Raw genomic sequence first — 20,116 nt, forward strand, 5'->3', positions numbered from 1 at the left:
AGAATAGCTAGGAAAGATACATGAAATGCATTACTAATTTACCTAAACTTTTCTCTTGTTCTTATTACCCTGAATGGCAGATGCTGTATTTCTTTCATCTTCTTTTGTAATAAGAGATGCAGATACATGATGTGTGGCCATAAAGGTTGGGTTAATAGCATTGAGTTTCTTCCGTTGTCCAACACTGTCCTCATTAGCTCTGCTGACAAGACTTTATCTCTCTGGGATGCCAGAACGGTAAACGGTCTTTTTCTTGGTCTTTCTTGAATTCAAGCAAAGTGATGGCATGTTCGGTGTGAGAAAAACAAAAGCCAGTATAAAATCAAAATAGAAAGTAAGGGTGATTTAGCAGTAGAGCGTTCACTAACACAGTTATTATCTTGTGACCAAAAATATCACCGTGTAACATTTCCTTGACATCTGAAAGGACTGAATTCTCACAGTGCAACAAATGGACATGCGCCAAGATCACTGACTAAACAGGAGGACTTAATTAGGTGGTGGTGGTTTTAGCAACTGATGGTCTGGGTCTGGAAGACTGCATTGCTGCACACTGTGCTGTGTCAGTTCAATAGATAGAGCAACTCAAGGTCAGTTTTGTCGGGCTTCTTTTGTACGTGCTGGCGTGTGCTTTAAGGTACATATAAAAGTAATGGGGGAAAATGCCATAGAAGTAACACAAGCTGCATAGAAGTCTAATATATTTATTCTTCCTCTTGAAGGGCTTCCCCCCCCACCCCAGCCCCAGAACTCACTGCTGATTTCTCATGGAATGTGTATTATTTTCTCCTTAATATACTACTGTAGGTAGTGTCAGAAACTCTGCATCTTTTCCTTTATTCATCTCTACCTTCGTTCTTTGGTATAGTTATAAATGGATTTAGGGCATTGGAGACTGTATTTGTCCCTGCTGCTTTGCAGACCAAATATGTAAATCCTGTTCAAGTAGAAGACGGGAACAGTGCAAGAGGAATTTCTTTCTCTTTCATCAGAAAATTCAATAATTATTGCTGCTGCTGTGGCATTTCTTATAGAGCAACTCTTGAAATTCTCAAGTTGCTACTTCAGTTGGTATTCTGGTCACTTTGCATTTCTCAAACAGTGTAAAGATATAAGAATCCATCCCAGGTTAGAGGAAGTTGTATTCGTGGAAGGGATTTGAGAGGAAGGAGGCAAAGAGCTATTGCTGTGTATTAGCAGGTATTGTCATCATGGCTATACAAAGGTAGGATAAGAAAAACTGACATGAAAATGACAGTGGAATATTTGAGACGCTCATTAGGGAATTTCTATTTATGGATCATAGAAACAGACTGAATAGAAGGTCATTTAATAATAATCCTGGACATAAAGCAAAACAAGTTAAAATGAAGCCAGTCAAGACTCATTATTCTTAAATGTGTTGGTTTGTAAGAATACTTGATATCCAAATATGAATAATTCAAAAAGAGAAACAAATTTTGAAATACAAACAAAAGTGAAAAACTGGACGGAAAAAACAGATTTCTGCTTTGTTTTGTTTTGTTTCCAATAAATCCTGCAAGGAACTTTGTCTTGCAAATGTCTCAGTAATCTCCTGTTCATAGCAGATTAACAGAATTATAAAAGTATTTTTCTTTGATAAACTTACAGAAAAAGCCTACTCAGTTTTTGTTCACCAGCACTGCTTTTCAGCTTTGGCTAATTTTGCTAAGATAGGAAAGATCTTTTGTGAAAAGAAAACATTTCACATGTCATTTAGTTTTGTATTTATTCTGTTGAATTGTTTCCCTATTCGGTGGGAAATCTTGCAGATTTCAGATATGTGCCCACATTGAAGCATCACTTTAAGTGGTGAAATCACTGCGAAGATGCTGTCTCCCTCTAAATACTGAATGATATCAAATGTTCCTTCCAAAAAAGAAGATGAATTATTTTCTCCCATTAATTTGGAACAGAATATTTTCTCACCTCTGTGAGATCAATTAGCATTAAGGAGTACATTTAAGATAATCTTACTGAAACATGAAAATCATACTCCAGTTTGTTTTCTCATAAATTAGATTCATATTATTAATCACATCTTGCTCTTCAATCATTAACTTTAGTCAGCTCTTTATTATTAAAGATAATGGATACAGAGAACTGTAAGTCAAAGCAGTGCAAGTTGAATGGACAACGAGCTCTGAATTTGGGCCAGAATGGGACATAAATCTTTGTAATTACTAAGATGAAGCTATAATGCAGCCTTCAGACTTTTGAAACACATGACATTACTTTTTTTTTTCTGGATAGCGTAGGGTCGTATCTAGTGGTTTCAAAAAAATCTACTGCACATTGTCTGCAATTTCAAAACTAACAAATAGTTTTTGCCTATAGGGAAATGAGAAGGATGAATAGTATTTAGATGATTATGGCTCTTTCCAAACATTCTGGGAGAAAATATGGATTTGGTGTTGGATTTGGATGGGAACCATCCTCATGCCATGCTAGACTCCCGGTAGATAAGATGTATGAGACTGAGGCTGCAATTCATCGGTAGGAATTTGTTGCCAGTAAAGCTGATGGCTCTTGTGCCAAGATAAGCTGCAGAATTTATTTCTCTTTATGCCAGTTTCATAGAAAGACAAGCATATTCTGGCTTTTTACCAGAATATTTTCTTGCTGACACATCAGAGCGAGCATCTCATGAATTGCAGAGTGTGTCCAATGATAAATGTGAGAGGTGCAAAAGAACATAAGACCCCAAGAGTAGGAGTTCACCTGCCTGGGTTAATTCTGATGATAAGCGGTCTGCCATTCGTCTGCATCCCCCACGTTCTGATGAGTAATTTTTTGGGGCTAGTCAGGTTTGTCTGGATAACATTTGAGCCAAGCTGAATCTTTGCTCTTTCTCAGATAAAATGCCAAATATTTATACACTTAAATAATTAAATAGAGGGAAAAAAAGTACTCACAGTTTTCATTCTACATGTTTGAAACTTATTGATTTAGTAACTATCCCATCTGCTTTCTGATTTTTGAAATGTCAGGTTCTATAACTGGATATTTCATTTTTCTAAAAGTTGTGCGGTGACTTTCATTTAGAAGTCAGCATTCAGTAGCAATGCCCTAAGGAAAGTGTCCGACAGGGACTTGGAAAGGCATCTGTGGGTACTTAATGGGACAGTCCCATTCACATCGGTGATACTATTCTTGTGAATTAAGTCAGCACACGCACAGCTCTGTAAAAAGTTAGATTCCTACAATGTTCTATTTTTCTATTTGATTTTGTGAAATACTAAGTAACTGAGATAGTGTGATAATTGTTGTCCATTTTGGTGTCTACTGATCACTGATACTCAAGTGCTCATAGTTTCATTTTTTAATTATCCAGGATATATTCCTGACTTTATGCGATGTTGCCTAGTGATTTAAGACGAGCCCTATTTTTCTGCATTCCTTTTGCAGAAGACTGCTGGCATATAACACAAATGAAAGGATCCCATTCTCACCGCTCGATCAAACTAACATCCCTGACACCCAGACAGGAAGGCATCACACATGTCAGCTTTTTACTGTTTGGGTCAAAGATGACTTAAATACGGGTAAGACAGCACAGCAGAACAGTGACCAGATGCGACTTCTAGCTCTGTGCAGCAAATTTTATCCTTGACAGTAATTTGTGGGCTGTACAGCACACTCAAAAGTTAGAAGTTCTGAGGTAGCGTGGTCTTTGAAACCAATCTCAGAGGAAAAACAGAATGAGATTGTCCAAAATCCTGCCTTAAAAGCAGCAAATAGATAACTCATTCTCATCGAGCCAGAACCCGTCTGTGGCCATCATACTCCTCAGAGACTGCTGTAAAGTTTCCACCTACCCCAAAGCAAGGGAGGGGAGTGGGAATCCAGGCATAGCCTCCTTCCACGCTCATCCAGGCATGTCTCTTCGTGGGCGTGAAGAAATTGGTTCTCTCTTAGCTCCTGGAAATCGTTCATGAGTGTGGTACAGCCACACTTTATACAGTAGGGCAGGCTGGGCTTTTATGGCCACATCACACTGAGAGAAAGACATTAGGAAGAAGTAGTCAGTGAAAAGAATGAGAGGCAGCTGGGTGTTCCTTTAGGGCAGGGTTTTTTTTCTTTAAATGTGGCATTGGATAAAGAAGAGTCTTATGTACAGCCCGTTCTAAAGCGTTATTTCCTACCAAATTGAGGCTTCTGTACTCATGGTGTCTGCTTATCATTTTCTGCTTTTGAATGTTAGCCAAGGTGTGATAGAGTATAAGTTTCCATGCCGTCAGGTCTCTGGGCAACAGCAGGGAAACCCAAATGAATGCCCCATCTGGTAGGAGAAGCGGCAGTGGGTGCTCAGCTCTCCTGTCAGGCTCCACTTTTCCCGTCATCCACAGCAACGCCACTACCCTTGTTCTTCAGAGGGCCTAAAGATGGTGGTGGTAAGATACTGCCTGGGACTTTTCTTTCTTGTCTTTTCATGATCTGCCCCACGGAATTTTAGATCCTGAAATGATCTGTCTGTGAGTTCAAAGAAATAGCAGAGCAAATCCCCAGGAATTTGGGGCAGTGTAATTTGCATTTTTGCGGTCTTGCATTTAAGGCATACAGATCATTTGAGGACAGTGGCTGTTTAAAAGGACTTTTCACGCTGTGTCCTACCAGAGAACAAATACTTAGGTACACCAGTTTTTCATCTCTCTGCTAAGGTTGCCAGCTGTGGTGCAGCATTTTAATGATGAAGGCTTAGCTGCTTATGTGTTTCATATGGATGTAGAATAATTACAACGATGCTGATCTAAGCTCCAGTCTTTTTTCCTTCACAATACAGCCCATCATTCCGCACGGTGTGATGCCCATGGCATGGGACATCCCTACTGTGGTTCCTGTTACAGCTGTATTGTGCCTGAAAGCTAGTTCGCTTGATTAAATTCGGTGGAATTGTTCCAACATAGTAATTTCCTCAGATAACCTTTTTTTTTTCTTTCTTCTAACGAAATTATCTTTTAGACCACTTATTTTTCAGTGCTGGTTTTGTCAGAATTTAGTAATTTTCAAATTAGTAATTCCCTAAAATAACCTGTCCTGTTTTTGTTTCATGGAATTGCGGAATTGTCAGAGTTGGAACGGCCCTCTAGAGATCATCTAGTCCAACTCCCCTGCTAAAGCAGGGTTGCCCAGAGCACATCACTCAGGACTGCATCCAGGCAGGTCTTGAAGATCTCCAGAGAAGGGGACTCCATGACCTCCCTGGGCAGCCTGTTCCAGGGCTCTGCCACCCTCACCGGAAAGAAGTTCTTCCTCATATTTGCATGGAACTTCCTATGTTCCAGCTTGTGCCCGTGGCCCCTCGTCCTGTCACTGGAAACCATTGAAAAGAGTCCGGCTCCCTCCTCCTTCAACCCACCCTTTAGGTACTTGTGGGCATTAATAAGGTCTCCCCAGTTTCTTCCAGTGAAATATAAATTATCCTTTGGACTACTTGGTTTTCAACATGGATTTTGTCAGAACTTTTTTTGTCAGGTTTAGAGTATGTGGGAACTCCCAGATCTTTGTAGGGACGCTGCTTATCTGGGGTGGAGGCTTTTATGCCTGTATTCATTTGGAGTGGGAATTCACGAGGCAAATTCAGGAAAAATGGCAGTGTTAAAGGATCAGGCATACGAGACGGGCTCAGAGCAGCCAAAGGGAGTTATTTTAAAAGCCGATCTGGTCGTCTTTACGGGTGGTTTTTTTTTGGCCTAGTCCAGTTGATTTATCCCTGAGTAAACGCTGTAGACACAAAATTATCAGTCAGAATATCCTCAGGGTATTGGATTTGTCAGTTTTATTTGAACTCTTTTGAACTTCTGAGGAATGAATTCAAGAGCTGAGTGGATAGACAGGATGGGTCATTTAAAAAAAAAAAATCTTTGACAGGCAGTTTATGGTTCAAGTCAATCCTCTTCAAAAGTAGGTCAAAGATTGAAGTCGTCAGTCGTGGAGGCGAAGAGATCTTCCATGCAAACTACGAATCTCTTAGTGTAATTGAATTATTTTGCTGAAAATAAGGGACATGCAAGGATGAGTCCAGTTTCTGGCATGAAGTGTAACAAATTCTGTGTCCTGATTCTGTTCTACCTATTTGTAAGTGATGGGTTCATGTTTTAAAAGTCCCTGTCTTAATGTGAAAAGGAATGTATGTGTCCCAGTAAAATAGGAAATCGAGAACAAATAGCTATGACTAAGGATTATGTTTTCTCCAAGAAAGACAAAAGTAGAACTTGAAGAGGTTTATGTTAAATCTATTTGGGACGTTTTCCTAGAGGTTAGTGCCAATTTTTTCAAAACCAAAAATATCGCTGAGGAAAAATGTCTTAATTTCTTTCTAATCTTGAAAAATAGTTGGGAAAAAAGCTGATATGGTCACTGTCATTTTTAAAAATGCAACATTCTGACTTTCCTCCAAAGCAACTTCTGTGGAAATGTGGATTAAAATAAAATATTTCAAATAATGAGCATATAATTCTGGAATTTGGATCCATTAACTCAGATACAAGCAAGAAAATATCCTATGTTCTTGTTTTGCTGCTTGTTTTTTTCCTTCTGAGAGGCAGGAAAACCATTGCCCTTCAAACTGTATGTGGCTGCTGTCCCGAGAATAACCCTCAGACTGGAACTATGTATTCCATTTGGCCTGCCATTAGTGACTTGTCCCTCCTTTTTCTTGCCTTCCTGACTTTGCTCCCAAATCAAACCATTAAATCCAAAGTTTAATAAACTGTATAATCAGTTGATCTCGTGGGCTTTTTCCCCTGTTAAACTAGGTTTAAATTAGACTCTAAACATTTTAGATCAGACAAGTTACCTTGTTCTGCAAAGCTCCAGGTGAATTAGTGGCTCTTAAGAGGTTATAATTATTGTTTTATTAAGCTGTTACTGTTCATTGACAAGCCTGGGCCTGTCCGCTGGACGTCAGAGTCCTTTTGCCAGTGGGAAGGCAGCCCCTTTTAACACTGTCTGTCTTTCAATGTAGAAAAGCCACATTATTACTTCATTTCAAGGGCAAGTCTTTTAGAAGACAAGACAGTTACGTATGTTAAAGCTTAATATCCAGCTTGATTCCTAATTCATGTGAAATGTATAAATGGCTTTATATCGGCAGTGATGTAGTTATTTAGTCAGACTAAAGTAACACCTTTTCATCAGGGTGTTCACAGTCATTTAAGCTGCTACTAGAGAAGAGAGCGACAGGGTCCTCAGCAGCCTGTTGCTTCTGTTCCTGTATCGTTGAGGTTTCCCCAGGTCCTCTGCCTGAGTTTCCTCCTGTAGCTGGAAGTGCCATTGCACCCTTCAGGCAAGATTTCTTGCAGTGTAGCTCAGCCTGGTCTTAACTTGCTGCGTGTTTTAGAGCAAGTCTTGGCTCCTTTTTTGTGTTACTGCCTTTCCCATGGTCAGAGTAGTCCTCTGATCCTTCCCTAGCAAGCTATAGGCGTAACTGCCTTTGAACTCCTCTTTGCTGCCAAGCTCATAAACCTCCCAGCACTCCTGATTGCCCACCTCCCTTCTAGCAGGTCACTGCAGCCACCTCTGCAAGTTTTTGTGCCTTTCACTAAACCTTCTTTTCTGGTTCGAGGATCTCTTTCATCCATGTGCCGAGGTTCCCTCGTGTTCCTCAGGATAGTCCCCCCTAATCTAATGATGGTAATAGAATCATAGAGTGGTTTAGGTTGGAAGATCATGACCTTAAAGATCATCGAGTTCCAATGCTGTGGCATGGACGGGGACACCTCCCACTAGATCGGGTTGCTCAAAGCCCCATCCAGCCTGCTCTTGATGCGGGGAGGTGTTTTAGCCCTGCGTGTCTCAGTGCACTAGTTTCTATTTACTCATGCCTTACCAGCTAGGGGATTGTTTCTGGGCAAGGTGTTTTGGAGTGATGCAGTCATGTGAAACACACGCCTGTAATTACACATGAGCGATGTCCATATTCCGGGCGGGAGGCCGTGCAATTCACAGCTCCACCGAAAGCTCCCTGTGATGTGTCGCTGACGCCCAAGTGGTATAAACTTGCAAGGGCAGGCAGAGAGACAACAGTGGAAAGGAGGAGGGTATTAATTCACCACTGATTTAATCAGATTTCATCAGTTGTAAAGTTAGAGTGGATCAGTTTTCAGTTGCTGCTGGTTATCTTAGAATATTAGTAGTAATTAGAGACTTGTAAATAGATTAATTTAAAATATTTGAAGTTTTAGCCAGGGGAAAAGTCTGGCTATAGATTTCAGTAAACACTTAGATACCATGGCTTCTGGTGTGCTGTACAGGGGGTGGGTTCCGTCGGAGTGTCCAGTGTATTGGCATTTGGCTGTGTCGCTGATTATTTAGAAGTCAGAGAAGCAGGCTCTATTCCTGTCTGGGCAGTAAATAGATTGACCTGAATCTGAACTTCTTACCAGCTGCCTGCGTATATCTATAATACGTGTGCATGATATATTGCAGTAAGTATGAATTTAATTTTTATGTCGCCAATGTCACTTTGAAACAAAATGGGAGTAAAGTTCTTTCAAAGGCTTTGGGAAAGGCCTGACTACACAATAACACTTGCATTGACTTCTCGGTCCTAAAACTCTAATTAAATTATTGATTATGAAGCTGGCTGCTTTCTTAATAGTTCCTAATGTAACAATTAAAGCAAAGAAAGTAATTAAAAATGAAAAGATCGGTCCACAAGTACAATCTTCAAAAGGTCATTTTCAACTTAATCGCTTTTTTTTGAAAGAGGCAAGTATAAAACAAATGAGTCATTAGTAAAAAAGCAATTTAGTGTGTGCATGTGTGTAATAAGGTCCCTACCAGTTTACGACTGGCCACACAATACCTCAATGAATTAAAAATAATAGCTGCATTTGCTTAGTTGATATTATACGATCACCTCTCTTCCGAGAGCAGGCCTCCATGGTGTGAAGTGCAGTAGAAGGTACATAGCCCTTAGGATGCTTCTACTCCGGCCAGCTGATAACCAAGGCAGAAGCCAGAAGCTTCAAAATTTCAGTGAAAATATTATGTTACTGTTTAACATCATAAACAATGCTTTGTACTACACAGAGCATTTGTGAGCGACTTTTTTGTAAGCGTGAGAAGCAAAGGGAAATTTTTAGAGGTCAGTCAGGTTCGTTCATGGATGTTTATAAGCGTGAAAGGCAGCAGCGAGGAAAGCACAAAGGTGTTTGCTAGAAAACTTTCAAAAGACCACTCAGCGCTGCCGCCTTTGACAGAGCAGAAGTGAGAGGTGACACTGAAGGATTGAAGAACTGATAGAAAGTTTGGAATCTACAGGAAAAAATAACCCCTTGTAGGCAAGGTACACAGCCAGGCACCCTTTGCCGTCCCCTGCATGGAGAACTACCGAGTTCCATACTGGTTGTATTCTGTCCTGCAGGCTTTTCACAAGGTGCTCACAACACTATAGGAAGTAAAATCAGTCACAGCTTTCGCATCGTCTCCGAAATTTAGCTATCGTGTCCTGACAAGCCAGAGAAGGAAACACATTTGAGATGAAAGCTCTATTACAAACACTTTACCCTCTGCCACAGATCTCTCAGTATAAAATGTCCAGCTTACATATCGTTGTGAAAGTAGCTAATTGGTGCAATAGTTCACAGGTATGAAGACAGCCTGTTCTGCAGCCTGTTCTAAATGTAGTTCAGTATCACCATGCTGCTTACACGTGCAAGCTAATTGGAAACTAAGCCAAACTTTGAAGCATGGATGTGGAAATTTGCTAAGCAAACACCTGCCATAGTTGGCACCTCCTGTTCCTGTAGAACATGTGTATTCCTGTGCACAGGGAAATTCATTAAACCAAGGGAGACTGAATTCAGAGAAGCATGTACATCAAAGCAACGTATGTGAGACCTGTCTAGGAGTCATCTAATATTGTGAGCTTTATACATTTTACATTTTACTTTTACATTTGGGGAACTGAGCTCCCATGAATAGTTACTGTGCACAGCAACTGTAAACGCTTTCTCTAGGTAGTAATTGTCGTGCTTGCTACCGTCAGATTCTGCTTCAAGACATTTCCTGAGAACCAAATCCTATTCTTGATGAGGCAGCAGGGGGGGAAATTACTATGCCATTCAGGTTGTACGAGAAATAAATAAATCTGTTAGACTGTTAAGTTAAAGGCACTGCATCTTAAATACTCTTTTTCCTTTCCACAATTAATTGTGGAATCTTCTTTCCTTGCATACTAGCTGAGGAAAGTAGACTATAGACATGAACGTTTTATGAAAGGTCCTTTTAGTGGATTAGCATGTCAGCCTCTCCACTTGCGAGTCTACAATGCTCTACCATGTTATGCTGAAGGAGTAGGTAGTTTGCTATCTTTCCTTTTGTCTGGCTTCCCCATGAGCTGTTTTTATGTACTACTAAATACAGAGCTGCTGTTCTGTTAGGTTGAAGAAAGACATCTGGAGACACTTGTCTACACAAAATGTGCTATGATGGCTTTTTACTTTTTAAATTTGAAGGTTAGACTAGACTCTCTAGTCCAAGCATGAACTGTTATATATCAAACCATGCATTCCACTGTCCCTTCCCAGACATAGCTGTAAGAAATTAAGTTTCGCAAGTCTAATGACATGGTGATTGTGGCTACGCGTTCTCAAAAAGATCTATTAAAAACCAAATAAACCCTAAACCTTACAAATCAATTTCTTTTCTACTAACAATAATGTTGTGAGGTAAGTAATATATTTTCAATAAATAGCTTTCCAGTTTGGTAAATACTGAATCAAAATGGTCGTGGTGAATCAATCTGTTTCTTTGTATAGATTACTCCCTTCTAACTGCTACTGCTTGTGTGTAGATTTATTCCCATTCTGGTTTCCCGGAGCCTCAGTGGGTGACTTCTTTAGACTTCCCGCTCGCGTGTCCTTTTCATAATAGCAAAAGAGATACTGTCTGGGAAACAGCTTGAACTGAAAAGCAGGCAGACCTTTAGGATTTCGGCTGTGTGTTCAAAAAACTGGAATTTCAGAGCTTGCAAGATATTTGCTTAAAAATATTTTCTTGCTGCTGCAAGAAAGCTTAAGTAGTCAATTTTAAGTGTTGTCTGTAAAATAGTTGAGGGTCCTAGTTTTGAAGGAAAAGCTGTAGACTGTCAAATTGTTTTTGAGTAGAATGCTCCTTGCAGCATCAATGGGTAGTGAAAGTTTGCAGTGGTAATTCATACTTAGAATATTTTCCATATGATAGATATTTTTTTTTTGTAGTACATATTTAATGACAGAGAACTGCCACACAGACACAGATTTAAAACAGTTTTATGCTCTGGTACCCCCAAGGCAACAGCATAGAGAGATGGTGTTCACATTTTGTGGTCCAAGGCCAAAATGCAACTCTTTGATTGTAATTGAATTCAGCTTCCACATTTATAAGCATGATAAATATTTGAGGACGTTTTATGTTAAGAGGCAGCGTGGTTGGTCTAACATGAAAGGGATATGAAATTTGGGAGGTGCTGCTTCTCTTCCTCACACAGCCAGGAACGTGCCTATGAGTAGCAGGCATATCACTTCACCTATTTTCCATCTCCCCTTTCACCCTTTCTTGTTGATGTAGACTGCAGCATACGGTGTGAAAAAAACACATTAAAAAGTCAGAGTCCTGTCATCTCGCAGTGTGCTGTACTGATAATCTAAGGATCAGCTGAGGTTCTAGGATACGAACATACTCAATTTTCTCTTTCTGGAATCTTTTTCTCCACTCGTGTTTTGGGTTATTCCATAGAAAGGATTAATTTAGGATACGAAATGGATAAAAAAGGGTACAAATGAAAGATAGATCTTGTTGCTAAAATGGTGGAGAAATGAAAAAATATATGGCAGTTGTCCTGAGAAGGAGCTTCAGGTGTTGAACGGCGTTGATGTGGACATTGGGAGACATTAGCATGGGCTATTGGAGAGGGGAAGCAATGAGGCAGCACCTAATTTGTGTTGTACAGTTCTATTTAAAATTGGTCCAGTAGACTACCCTGATGGGATTTCATATTGCCTATAAAAAGAGGAGTGCGTGTTCTTTTGTTGTCTTGCAGACGGAGTAATGTGACGGCGCCGTAATTGTGAAATTGTCAAAACTAGTAGTGACTCACTTTGCGGAGAACTGTCTGTTCTTGTATCCTGAGAACCCCAAGTGTCCCCACTCAGCTGCAATGAATACAATGCTAATTGCATGCTGTAATTTATGTGAAGCAATGAAGAGAGATCTGTCTCTGTCACCGTGCCAGTCTGGACTTTCTTAACAACAGGACAGTATTCCGATCAGGAGTGTGAACTGCTGTGTCATTCTAGTTAACAGCCAGGTTTTCTTGCATTGTAACGTTTGCCCAGGCTCTTCATCTGAAGCTTCTCCTCAGAGTGCCATGGGATCGCTTACAGAATTTCCTCTGTGTGTTTTCTCCTCCTATGTTTAATGGTATCTCCTTTGTTTTCTTAGAACAATTAGGTATACCTCACAGATGCACATTTGTCAAAGCAGTCAGCACAAAATTCCTCATCCCTACCATAAATCCCAAGTCGCATACGCTATCCCGTGCTAAATCCAATCGTGAGTACACTAATCCCTTCACAAATGGTGTCTTTGGATGCTTTGTGTTTGTTTTCCTGGCAGGCTGAGGTCCGTCAGCTTCTTTTCAGGAGCACAGTCTCAAAGCCCCTCTTGATTGTAAGGTGATTTCAGAGCTAGGACAGAAAAAAAAAAAGCAGCAGCAGCAGCATCGTTGTCTCTCAAGTTCAGATTTCTGGCAATAGTTTGCTGCAGCACTACTAAAATTAATTGTTTTAGGACCTAAAGTGTCCTGGCACCAACACAGGAGGAATGAGATGCTGCCAAAAAGGTACCACCAGTTGATCCCCTGGGAACTGACTGTTCCCGCATCACTCAGCGTGGTTTTCAGGACAAAAAGGATTTACCGGTAAACACTAGTTTTACAGTTTATTTAGCTTTTCATTTTCTCTAAAAATAAATATGTGATTATTGCATTCCTGTTTTTCCTCTTTTGTGGCTCAAGCCCAGCTTCTCTGCCTCCAAGTGCGTTTCAGGCCAGTGTTTTGCAAATGATAGTATTTTACATGCCAGTCCCTTACTAAGCTGATTGTTTCTTTCCACTCTCTCTCTCCTCAAAAATGTTTTATAAAGAAGCAATAATCTTTCAGAAAGAAGACATTTATCATACGCAGATTGGAAACACTGGGACAAAACTGATAGGCGAGAAGCAAAATTTAGCAGTATGACAAAGCCTTTGTACGTAATCTTCCCCTGTTGGTGACTAGAATAAATATCAACAGTCCAATTTTCCATTGTGAACGAGCTCACAGGAAAGGAGGTGCTTGGTGATTTATGCCGATACGACTGTGCCAGAGTCCTACTTTTTATTTAAATGTCTCCTGTTTTATACTAGGTTTGTGCAAAAGCAACAGAGTTGCTTTAGCGAGAAGCCACAGAAGAGCAGGAGTGGTCAGGACTCGAGTAAGGCCAGGTGGGACCCTCTGTACATGACATTCCAAGATCTACCCCTCTGTACATGGCATTCCAAGATCTACCCCAATCCTGCTGCCAAACCCACCCCTCCTTTCCAGCCTCATCCAGTAAGGGCATGCAACTGGCTTTACTAGGTGAGATGGAGCCCTAGAAAGTTGAATCTGGGACTTGATGCTTTTGGAAATGCAGGTAGCGTGTCCACCTGTCTCAGAGCCTGCGCCTTGGGAAGTATGCAACCTCTTGGCAAATGCCCTTATGTTAACTCTACTTGCCACTTATTTTGAAGTTTATCTTTATAGTTGTGACAATTACACACCTCTGTAATTTTTCTTTTGTTTGCCTTCTGTGTTTAGTGAAAATTTGCATACAGCAACACAGTTAATGTTTTAACCATATTCCTAACCGTGTTGGTCCTGGCCACCATGCTCTCTCCTTTGGTTAAGTAAGAAATAGAGAGAACTGCCCTCTCTGGCTCTGCAGCATTTTGGAGACCTCATGAACATGCCTTGTCAGGCATGTTCTCCCACCAACCCCCAGGTTATCTTTGTGTCTCTCCTGCACTGCCACCATCACAGAGAAGGGCTATGGGATAACTTAGAATAATAGAATCATTTAGGTTGGAAAAGACCTTTAAGATCATTGAATCCAACTGTTAACCTAGTGCTGCTAAGTCCACCAGTAAACCATGTCCCTAAGCATGATGTCTCCACATCTTTTAAATACCTCCAGGGATGGTGACTCAGCCACTTCCCTGGGAAGCCCATTCCAATGCTTAATAACCCTTTCAGTGTAAAAATTTTTCCTGATATCCAATCTAAACCTCCCCTAGCGCAACTTGAGCCCATGTCCTCTTGTCCTATCACTTCTTACTTGAGAGACCAATCCCCACCTCACTATACCCTCCTTTCAGGTAGTTGTAGAGAGTGATAAGGTCTCCCCTCAGCCTCCTTTTCTGCAGGCTGAACAACCCCAGTTCCCTCAGCTGCTCCTCATAAGACTTGTTCTCCAGACCCCTCACCAGCTCTGTTGCCCTTCTCTGGACCCGCTCCAGCCCCTGAATGTCTTTCTTGTAGTGAGGGGCCCAAAACTGGACACAGCCCTCGAGGTGGGGCCTCACCAGTGCCCAGTACATGCTGTTCTTGATCCAGGCCAGGATGCTGTTGGCCTCCTTGGCCACCTGGGCACACTGCTGGCTCATGTTCAGCCCACAGTCGACCAACACCCCCAGGTCCTTTTCTGCCAGGCAGCTCTAACCGTTCTGCCCCAAGCCTGTAGCGCTGCGTGGGGTTGGTATGACCCAAGTGCAGGACCCGGCACTCGGCCTTGTTGAACCTCATCCCATTGGCCTCGACCCGTCAATCCAGCCTTTCCAGATCCTTCTGTAGAGCCATCCTACCCTCCAGCAGGTCGACACTCCCACCCAACTTGGTGTCATCTGTGAACTTACTGAGGATGCATTTGGTCCCCTCATCCAGGTCATTGATAAAGATGTTAAAGAGAACTGGCCCCAATACCGAGCCCTGGGGAACACCACTCATGACTGGCTGCCAACTGGATTTAACTCCATTCCCCACCACTCTTTGGGGCTGGCCCTCCAGCCAGATTTTACCCTTGCCCATCCATGCCACGAGCAGCTGGTTGAGTCAGACCTTTTCACATAAGAAACTTGCGGCCCAAATACTTTATTTTCCACAGGTAAAGTGTTAATAGGCTTCAGTCTTATTTGTAATTAGTATAATTTGAATTTCAAAAAATGTCAAGTTCATAGGAAATGAAGATGCTTTGAGGGGGTGGGGGTGGGGAAAAACCCGCAGTTTTATCCTGGGAAAAACCGTGTAACATGCTTGAAGAATTTTGGTATAGGGGCATTATTTTTTTTGTGAATTTGACTCCTGCTCTAGTGGAGGTGTCCCTGCCCATGGCAGGGGGGTTGGAACTCGATGATTTTTAAGGTCCCTTCCAACTCTAACCGTTCTATGATTCTAAAAAATCTTTCCTTTCCAAATTTGGAAAATGGATTTTACAAGATCTGTTATGGATTTGTAGAGTATTCCCATTTTTGGTTCCCTTTTAATCATGTTATTAAAAATTAGCTCTCTGTCAGATCCTCTCTGAATAATGTAAAGCCTCATGTCTCAAATTCCCCCGCCACCGACAGCAGCAGACATGACCCATGATGATGAAGTTCAGCTGGATTCAATTGAGCGTAGGCAGGGAGAGGGCTGACATTCCCCCATGGGGGACTGCCTTTCTGGGGCTGGCTAAGGACACCCCGCAGCTGATCAACCTTAAGGGCGTGCATGCACTCCTCTCCCGTACAGTCTTTCTGAGACCTGACATCAGGGCAGATAACATCTTTGAAGCTTGAGGGGCTTTATTTTAGAAGAATAATTGTCCTACTTTAAATAGAGCAGCTTTGCTGTGGCAAAGACTGATATTTTTTCTTTGTGACATTCTTTTGTTATTACTTTTTTTTTTTTTTTGAAATCCAAACTGTACTCTTTCTCTGGAGGAAAAAATGCACATATCCATATCAAGGTTTTATTTTTAATTTAGATCCTAGTGTTTTCAGTGGAGTGTGACTTGCTATAAATAAGGGTTAAACAATTGTTGAACCCATACCTGCAAATTTAGAAGTGGGTGTCTACAAGTGTGGGGGAGTGTGTGCACAAACATTTTTCTAGATATATTTTGCTCTCTCAGAAACATTAATTAGTAGTCAAGAGTAAATAATTGTATTAAACCTGTAATGATAAAGACATTATTATTTGATATTGCATAATAACTAAAAAACCAGTAAATAGCATCTGCTAGTGTAATGTTCAAAAATGGGTTTGTTTTGTGATGACAGCCCATAACTGCCTGCTATTCGAATTAGATGTGCCACTTTTGAAAAGTTTGGATATTAAACAAATTAATGAAGCAACTTATATTACTTACTAGTCTCACTCAACATTAGCAAGTGGATTGCATTTCTTAATTAGCATGTAAGGAAATGGATAATAAAGCCTTTCCCTAAAAAATGTATTGCTGATTTTCACACCTTTATTCAAAATTTTCTCATTTTTAACCTGCCAAAATGAAATAAATGTCTGTTGGGGGTATGAAAAAAGTAATTACTTTCCTTCTCCTTTAACTTCCTCTTAATTAACTTTTAATGTATGCTGTTACTCAGGGAGCATCCTTTAATACTAAATGTGTCTAAAACAGAAAAGACAGAGATTTAAATGATTTAGATAAACATCTGCCTAACAGAGAGGCATAAAAATTACAGATTCAGAAAAACAGTGGCTTACTGCCAGCATTTGCAGACAAAAACCCACAAAAAATTGTTTTCTTTTTCTATAAATCATCTTCCCTTGTGTATATGAGTTTAGAGGAAATGATCAAGCCTTCGGGTGCAGGTAACTTGGATTGCAAATAGTGTATAATAATATAAGTTTTCTGAATATCACCAAATTGCTCGATGAGCATCACCAAATTACCAGAGATTTTGAAGGATGTATTATTTCTGGTATAAGTCAATATTTTGACTTGTTCTAGAGCAGCCCTTTTCTTAAATTAAGACAAGAAATGGAAAAAGAATTGTGGTTTCTATCCATAGTTTCTGCCTACCTGACTGTATAATGCTAATCCATACTGGTGTTAAATAATTCTGTTTAGATACATTGGTTCTGTATTTAGCAATTTAGAACAATCCTCTAAAGTAACGTGCAGTAAGAGTATATTAAAATAATTGCCTGCTATTTATTTTCGGCAATGTTGTACTGTCAGAAATGGCATAATAAAAAGAAATAGTTTGTCAAAATCTCAAGATTTCCAATAGTTGAATCAATAGAGTAAACAGAATTATTGTTGTTGATAGTCACATGATGATAGAGATTAAGGATATGTTACAGACCTAAATACAAAATTTCTCTTAAGATCATTTGAAAATTATCTAATGAACAAGAATTTAACCATAAAATGCTGATTGACCCAACTATTTCATGGAAACATCTTTATTTTATAAACTTCTTCTATATGCTAGGCAGCGTCCCGGTAAAAATTTTCTTCATCCCCTGGGAAGGAGCAGGAGGGTTTCAGTGCTGCCCCCCCCGAGAAGGGCTTCTGAAGTGGGCAGAGCACAGACCTTGGAGTCTGCGGTGCTGGCGTGGGCTGTGCAAAAGAGCTGCTCTGCTGCTGAAGACTTGGAGAGCCCAAGTATGTCTGACTGGAATTGATACTGTGAAAAAATTTTACCATAAATAGAAATTTGGATCCCCGTATCTTGTATTAGATGCGTAAAATGAGTTATGCAGGCTTTTTTTTTTTTAATTTTTTTTTTTTCTTTTCACTTCTTGACTTCACCGTGCTACTGTGCAACTGAAGCCATCCCAAAGTGAAACAAACCTTAAGTGAAAAACACATCCTCCAGCATCTCTCCGTGTTTCTCTAGAGTTTGAATGAGGTGAGAGGGGACATGGTGTTGATTTCTTTAGCCAGACACGTCAAATCTCAGTTTCACTCTTTGCTGTATAAGCCATGCTGTTTTCATGGCAGTCTCTCACCTCTCTGCAGCCTTTAGCCCACTGCTTTATGCTCTTGTTTTATTATAAAAGTGCTACTCTCTGGCTGTAGTAATTCATCTAATGGTGGAACATGACTGACTTGAACCGAGTTGTGTAGTCTGCCTTATAGGAGCTGTGTCATAACTCAGAAGTGTCGCTCGCAACAGCTGGTGTACTTAGAAATTCGTAATGGATGTTTCATGCAGGGGAAATGCTGGTTATCAGAGAGGTGTATCCAGGTTTTCTATCCTAATTTTGGATCTTGGAACAACAATAAAGTGACATCCTTCCTGGGAGGAAGTGGTTTTTTTTTAATAATCAAACACATTTCTGAGATTCTGAGCTTCTTACTTGGCCTAGGATGAAAAGTCAATAGTTTGAAAGCTTTCTGTTTATCAATACATGGATAAAATCTCTGTTCTGAACAACCAAGCCGTAGTGGCACCAGAATTTTGAGATATTCTCCTTTGACAATTTTGATCTATTTTTCAGTTTCTAAAAATCTACTTAAATCTAAACTTGTTACCATTTTAGGACAGAAAGTTGTTTCAACTCAGTAAGCTAAAGCTTTTTAAAAGGTGATTTTCAGCACCTCTGGTGTTTATTTTACCAAATGCATATCAGTTGAGTTATGTAAACTGACCTGTATCTCAATCAGGTTTATTGCTTATAAAGTTTTTATTTCCCCCCAACAACCATATTGTCAATACTTACCTCACTTGTTCCAGTTGACAATACCTCTGTTGATAAGAGGACATGAATTAAAACATGAAAGAAAGCATAAAAGCAAGTAAAATCAGACCTGCATGTTCAGGACTGTTCTCGCGTGAAGGCTCTGGAATAACCTTATGTTCTGATTTCCTCTGGCTGGGTTGGACTCCATCCATGATCTCCCTTATAAAATTAACGCACCGATGAGAAGTGTCACATATGGCAGCCATGGCTTCAGTGCCCGGCAGTGTGGATGTACCCTGACGTATGGGGAGCTTTCGCTGGATGTTTTATATTGCTGCTGAGGGGCTACTATCATCTTTCGCCAGACTCTCTTTTACCTTCTCTCATTATTGCGTGGATCCTATCGTACGAAACCCGACATCCTGCTATGAGCAGAAGCAGTCAGAATGATATATGAGATGGCTTCAAGACAATAAAAATTAGGTAGACCTCGCTCCGTTCTCTGTCAGTGTTACTGTCCCATTTTTTGAGAAGAGGGATCCGGGTGTGAAAGAATGGGAGGATGACAGCGTAGAGTAGAAGGGTCATGTTTTACTTCTGTATCAGGTAAGTATGGATAGCGTGGGTTAGCACTGAGAAAGATGACAGAAGGATAAAATCAAGTATAAATGAGAAATATGTACTAAGAAAGATGGAAGTAAAAACAGTGAAAGAAGAGAAAGGAGTGGTGTCGGGAGGAAAAGAAAGCATACAAGAGCTTAAGGAAAGGAAACAGCAAACAAAAAATCAGGACGTATTATATATTTTTGGTATCTGTTTTCTGCTCGGAAGCTTCTACCAAATAAAAGGCTCTATAATAGTGATTGATTTGTAATCTCTAGTGTCATTGCCCTCGCTTCCCCCCAAAGCCATCTGGAGGCTGTCTGTAGACAGCCCATTGAAAAGTATGAATTGCAGCAAAGAAATTCTGCCTGGCAGAAAGAGGGATTGGTAATCAATTCCCTCCCTGCCAGGCAAGGCTGCTTTGCTCCCTTCGCGTTTGCTGTCTGGTATCCTGTCTGCAAAATGCCGTCAGAGATGGTACCCAGGGAGGAGCACAATGATACCGGGGATTACAAATCAATCATTCCCATTGTTGCCGGAGCCTGCTGTTGAACGCTGAAGACAGACAACACGTCTTTCGTTCGATAATTTAGTTGTTTTTAAGGATTAACAAAAAAAAGAATTGGGTGGCTTTTCAAGATTCACTGCTGTCTCTGGGCCGGTGGTGGCCGGGGGGACGATGTCCAGCTGAAGGGTGCGTTGGTGGTGGTGGAGCCTGGTTGCCCGCAGCATGCGCCTGGGGGAGCGGTGGGACAGGCACACTCCTGTGCAACATCAGAACTCATTCTCTTCAA

General features: G+C 40.7%; 1 protein-coding gene across 1 annotated transcript in view; it reads left to right on the plus strand.

Annotated features, from left to right (window-relative positions):
• SPAG16 (sperm associated antigen 16) overlaps positions 1-20,116 on the plus strand; it is a 320,746-nt gene that overhangs the window by 264,312 nt on the left and 36,318 nt on the right. Inside the window, 1 exon segment of the mRNA XM_074145844.1 lies at positions 117-237. Coding sequence (XP_074001945.1) covers positions 117-237 — 121 coding nt within the window.

The sequence above is a fragment of the Numenius arquata genome, chromosome 3 (assembly GCF_964106895.1).
Source record: "Numenius arquata chromosome 3, bNumArq3.hap1.1, whole genome shotgun sequence".
Classification (NCBI taxonomy): domain Eukaryota; kingdom Metazoa; phylum Chordata; class Aves; order Charadriiformes; family Scolopacidae; genus Numenius; species Numenius arquata.